Raw genomic sequence first — 5509 nt, 5'->3', positions numbered from 1 at the left:
TAGTGCCCTATATAAGGATTAGAGCGGACTGACGCCTGCATAGTGCCCTATATAAGGATTAGAGCGGACTGACGCCTGCATAGTGCCCTATATAAGGATTAGAGTGGACTGACGCCTGCATAGTGCCCTATATAGGGATTAGAGCGGACTGACGCCTGCATAGTGCCCTATATAGGGATTAGAGTGGAATGACCACTACATAGTGTCCTATATAGGGATTAGGGTGGAGTGACCACTACATAGTGCCCTATATAGGGATTAGGGTGGAATGACCACTACATAGTGTCCTATATAGGGATTAGGGCGGAATGACCACTACATAGTGCCCTATATAGGGATTAGGGCGGACTGACCTCTACATGAGTTTCGGACAGTGTGGGTTCCATAATGTATCATCATGGTTAGAATTCAGGAATTGAAAAAACGCTGCTCAATGTTTTCTAGCAAAATAATATTTATTAGTACAAAATTAAACCATATATTTACATTTGTGCTGTAAAAAAATAGACATTCTTTGTGATGTAAACAGTGAAAACAGACAGTTTAAAAAGAAGAGGACATGGTGCAGTTATTAGTCATAAACTCCATCAGTTTCATCATCACACAGAAAAGCATCCAGGTTTTCCTCAGTCTGGCTGATGAAGAGCTGAAACATTCAAACTAAAAGGATTTCCTGCTTCTAACAGCAAACTGCCTTCATTTGACTTTCATGTGGCATTCAAAGTTTGACACCTTTATACGTAAAATTCACAAAGTCTCTAGAACGGTTAATTCTAACCACCAACATGGCAGTAGTTCTATAAAAGGATTCTCCATAAAGGATCGTCTTCACAATAATAAGGTTTCCAAGTATAAACGGAGGCCCCGCCCCCTGCTGCTTCTCAGTCAATGATGTCATCATCTCATGGCATTAAAGCGAAGTCTCCTTTATATCGCTTCTGACTGCACTCTGAACCGGACCAGGAGACGTCTGCGCTGTGGCGGGCGTGGCGTTTGGGTTGATGACTGAGGTTGCTGCTGCTGGCTCCTCCACAGCGTACTGAGCAAACACCGTGTTGAAGAGTCCTGTGTGATGAAGAGAGGGAGGAACTGAAGCCACGTTTCTAAGACCAGCCCTTTAGAGGAACAGATCAATCTGGAAGTTTTATATCTATATGGGGCATTACCCCTATCTACAGTATTTGCTGCAGACCGTTTTGCACCAAAGTCCCGTCATATTTTCAAAGCTTCTAATGTCAATTAGCCTGATCTAAGGAAAGAATCCCCCCTCAGGATGCCTGATGGCGTCTGCTGTCAGTTAGGTCAGAGGTCGGCACCCTGCGGCTCCGGAGCCAAAATGACTCTTTGGAGCCTCTGCAGTGGATCCTCATAGTGGTTAAGAATGAGGAACTAAACAAGTTCCAGCCTTAGAAGATCCAGGATTTTAAAATATATTTGAACAGAAGAATATCGAAATCACCATAAACTTGTTTTTTCTACCTATTTTCCTTGTTAGCTCGTTTTTTACATTTCATTTCCCCAACTTAATATAATTCCTCAACTTATGACCCATTTTCTTCTTATTCCAAAACCTAAAAAACAAACTCTTGTTTTCCATTCCTAAAGAGTTCCTGCAGCTGGAATTCAATAAGATAATGTGTTTAATGAAAAGTAATATTAATTTAGCTGGACTAAAGGTTGCAGACTCCTGGCTTAGACCAGCAGAGGGATCTCCACCGTACCTCTCCTCCTCTGGTCCTGGGTTTTCTTCTCCTCCTGACTGGTTTTAGATTTGCTGCTGGCTTCTGATGGGTCCGAGTCTTCATTCTCTGTAACAATAAAAACTGTAAGATGTTTTTCCAGGTGAATAGAAGCGTCTGTAAGCAGAGGAAAGTATCGCTGTGCATCATCTAGCTGCTGCAGTGTTCCCGGCTCACCTCTCTTCCAGGCCATGTGTGCTCTCCTCAGCTTGATGGCAAAGAAAAGGACGACGACCAGAAGGCAGAAGATCAGACACGTGACCAGCAGCACTAACAGGGACGTGTTCTGGGTGCGGCCCATTCTCCTATCAGGGTCAGAGTAATCTGGAAGGGACATCATATCACAGTTCACCACAAGTCCACCCAGTCAGGACTTTTATGGATAATAAAAGTTTTTACCTGTGAGGTTTTTCCCTGTAGCATTAAATGAGGTGACATCCTCTGGTAAATCACCTTAAAAGAAAACAAAAACATTCAGCCCAGCTGTTCCATATAAGGCGTGTGGCGGATGAAGAGTGTATGAATAATTCAGCTAGTGAAACTTCAGTGCTTTTAAAACAAGCGCTCTACATGAAGTTATCTACTGTCGCCACTAGATGTCAGCAAACACCAGATTTCTCCTTCCTCTCAGTGAACATCCTACCTGAGGTGATGGTTGTTTCACTGCTGCTGGTGTCGTTCATCAGCCAGATCAGGTCTGGACTTGTAGAGTTGGACAAACGCGCTGCAGAAGAACAGAAATGATCCTTTTAATGATTCAACGATTCAACGATTAAAAGCTGAAATCAATGATCAAAGGGATTTGATTCAGACTCCGTTAGAGGAAGCAAACAGCAGCTGGTATAAGAAGCCATGACCATGTATGGGTATCAGATCAACACTCACAACATCTGCACCAAGTCGGAAATAGATGGTGTGACATGACAGACCACAGACGGCTTTAAATAGAGAGACTTTCCATCTCAAAAGCCCACAGCTTGAGTTAAACGCATCATTTATAAATTAGAGCTTAATGTTGTTGAATGAGATGAAAACTGCTGTGACTCATCAGCAGGTAGGATGATCTAAAATAAGCTCACTGAGCGAACATGACAACAGCAGCCTCATGGAAACCAGCAGCATAGTTCACCCTGGTGGCAGACTGGTTCTGGTCTGGGAACCAGTGAGCGTCCACCAGAAAAACCAGTGACTGACAGGAAACACAGCAGCCGGAAAATGTCAAAGTTTTCTCTTAGTTTTGTGGAGTTTTGATGGTGAAAACCTGAACAACTACGTGGCTCCACTTTTGAGGAACATGGTACTTCCTCCCCCCCGAAGTGAAACTGGACAGCGTTTAAAAAACTTCTGAGGCCTGTTTTGATCAGAGAGCTGATACTTTAGAAAGAAGGACTGCTTCGTACCACCAGTGCTGAGGGGGGGGCGTCCAGAGGTAGCGGGGTCCTCTGGGGTCACAGTCCCGGGCTGACTGGAAGTGAGCGGCTCTTTGGGTGCAGGAGGGGGGGTGTTTAGGTGTGAGGGGGTGAGGCGCGGTGCTGAGCTGCTCCCTATGAAGGCCGGCGCCGTCGTCCCCGGCGCAGACGGCTGGGCTGACGGGGGGGCGGAGGTGGAGCCGGGCTGCTTACCTGTCAGAGAGGAAAGGGTTAAATCATAAAGATGTTTTTATTGCTGCTAAACATTAAATGGCTCTAAGCTAGAAGAGGAAACCAAAGCATTTTGGGTGAACAGAAAGAGGAAGCAGTTTGAGTCTGTTTCTCTGGTCAGTGAAGTTCAGAGCTTAGAGCCAGAATCATGGAGCAGCTGATGGGAAAAACCCCGAGCTTCTCCTGCTCTATGACGCTACAGCTGCTCCTCCGCAGAGATCCCCCTGATTTGGAGAAGTGCTTAACTGGAAACAGGTTTCAACAAATACCACAAGCAGCAGGACAGGAACTCACTCTGTTTCCCAACTTTCACAAAGTTCATCAGAGGCGGGGTGTGCAGGTCGGGATGGTGGACCAGGCACTCCACCACCACCCTGCCGTCTCTGGGATAAACCACTAGATGTGCCTCTGTCACAAACGCGTAGCCTTCCTTATGTGTGGCTCCAGTAACTGTGGAGGAGAACAGAGTTTATTCATCAGCAACAAACATCATCTCTACCATTAACGTGTTTGAACTGGTTCCTGCTGGTTCCTCTCCTGCCTTCCTACTTCAGATGCTCTTTGTCTCATTTTTTTCTTCTTAGTCAAAAACACTTTTCAATCTTAAAGTCTTCCTTCTTTTTCAACCTACATTTAAATTCGGTTCCATTTTCAAATTTCCAGGTGATGTTGGGCGGGTGGTTGTTTGCCTTCGCGCTGCATTTCACAACAGACTGTGCTCCCTTTCTTCTTACTGACATTCGTGGAAAATCTTTGAAAAGATGAGAAAATGGACAGAATGTTGATTCACTGAGAAAGTCAGGGTCAAAGGTCAGAGCAGGAAAGCCTGGTTAGGTGCCTAACTCACCCAGGACGGTCAGCCTGACTGTCTTCACTGACGGGACGTCTCCGTATCGTGTGCAGGTATAAACGCCTCCATCCTTAAAGGTGATGTTGGAGATGCTGATGGAGAACTGGGAGTTGGACAGCTTGGTGATGCTGTAGCGTCTGTCCCTTAATACTGGAAAAAAAAAAACACTAATGAATCCAGTTTGTCAGGTGTTTTGGGATGGTGTGGTTCACTCAGGAATATTCACCTGAATGTTTGTTGAAGAACATGATGTCGTCGTTTGGGTTCCTCCACTCCACGTTGCTCCGCACAGCGTTCCTGATGGAGCAGCTCAGATCCACGGTCTGGCCCCTCAGCACAGTCATGTTCTCTGACTTCTCTGCAACTGAAACTAAAACACAACAGAAACCTTTAGTTCTATGAAGCACTGGCTTGGGGCCTGAGAAGCATTTCTAACGCCGTTTCTCAGCTTTCCACAGCATTCAAACATGAACTGGAACCAGTTAAACCAGCAGGTTGGACAATGAGAGCTTCCTGTCCGAAGGTGAAGCTTTTTCCCACAGATTGACTCATCGGTTCCCCTGTCTGTCAGTGTTTGTGTGGGTGGAGGTGGTGTGACCTTAAAAGATACACTAATAGTGAGCACCCCCCTCTGCCGACTTCCTGCTTTGACAGGAAGTACTGTGACCACTTCTGAAGGCTGACAGAGAAAGTGGGGCAGGTGTGAAAGCAAACAGATGAGATGTAGGCTGATGATCGGGGGCTCTGACTGTTTTTCTTTCCTGTGGGCTGAGAAACAGACGCCGTCTGGAAAACCAGCTTAATAGCAGTGGGCGGGGCCTACTGATACTCTCCATCAGCGGCTTATAAGGTCAACATGTATACAAGATATAAAAGGAAAGCAGGTAAATTATCTGAGCTGGCTTAGAAACATTAACGTCACTAAAATGAACATAAAAAGGTGCCGCAGAGCACCGGCGCTGGAAGCAGCAAAGAAGCTTCTGCTGCTTCATCATTAAGGTCAGACGTCCAGTAAAGTGAGTCTAGAAGCTTCTGCTGCTTCATCATTAAGGTCAGACGTCCAGTAAAGTGAGTCTAGAAGCTTCTGCTGCTTCATCATTAAGGTCAGACGTCCAGTAAAGTGAGTCCAGAAGCTTCTGCTGCTTCATCATTAAGGTCAGACGTCCAGTAAAGTGAGTCCAGAAGCTTCTGCTGCTTCATCATTAAGGTCAGACGTCCAGTAAAGTGAGTCCAGAAGCTTCTGCTGCTTCATCATTAAGGTCAGACGTCCAGTAAAGTGA

At 45.7% G+C, this 5509-nt stretch overlaps 1 protein-coding gene across 2 annotated transcripts in view; it reads right to left on the bottom strand.

Moving 5' to 3' along the window:
• Positions 1-468: 468 nt before the first annotated feature.
• crtam (cytotoxic and regulatory T-cell molecule) overlaps positions 469-5509 on the bottom strand; it is an 8776-nt gene continuing 3735 nt past the window's right edge. Inside the window, exons 2-11 of one of the 2 annotated variants that reach the window (XM_015402097.1) lie at positions 4456-4599; positions 4227-4379; positions 4011-4130; positions 3674-3829; positions 3140-3361; positions 2383-2463; positions 2139-2192; positions 1917-2063; positions 1722-1823; positions 469-1065 (exon numbers count right to left, since the gene is read on the bottom strand). In XM_015402097.1, the coding sequence (XP_015257583.1) occupies positions 911-1065; positions 1722-1823; positions 1917-2063; positions 2139-2192; positions 2383-2463; positions 3140-3361; positions 3674-3829; positions 4011-4130; positions 4227-4379; positions 4456-4599 (1334 nt within the window). In that variant the 3' untranslated portion in view covers positions 469-910. The remainder of the gene's footprint in view (positions 1066-1721; positions 1824-1916; positions 2064-2138; positions 2193-2382; positions 2464-3139; positions 3362-3673; positions 3830-4010; positions 4131-4226; positions 4380-4455; positions 4600-5509) is intronic. The other variant, XM_015402098.1, reaches the window with a different exon arrangement.

This window comes from Cyprinodon variegatus, unplaced genomic scaffold (assembly GCF_000732505.1).
Source record: "Cyprinodon variegatus isolate N-32 unplaced genomic scaffold, C_variegatus-1.0 Scaffold1299, whole genome shotgun sequence".
Taxonomy (NCBI): Eukaryota; Metazoa; Chordata; class Actinopteri; order Cyprinodontiformes; family Cyprinodontidae; genus Cyprinodon; species Cyprinodon variegatus.
This window is presented reverse-complemented; position numbering and strand designations above follow the sequence as displayed.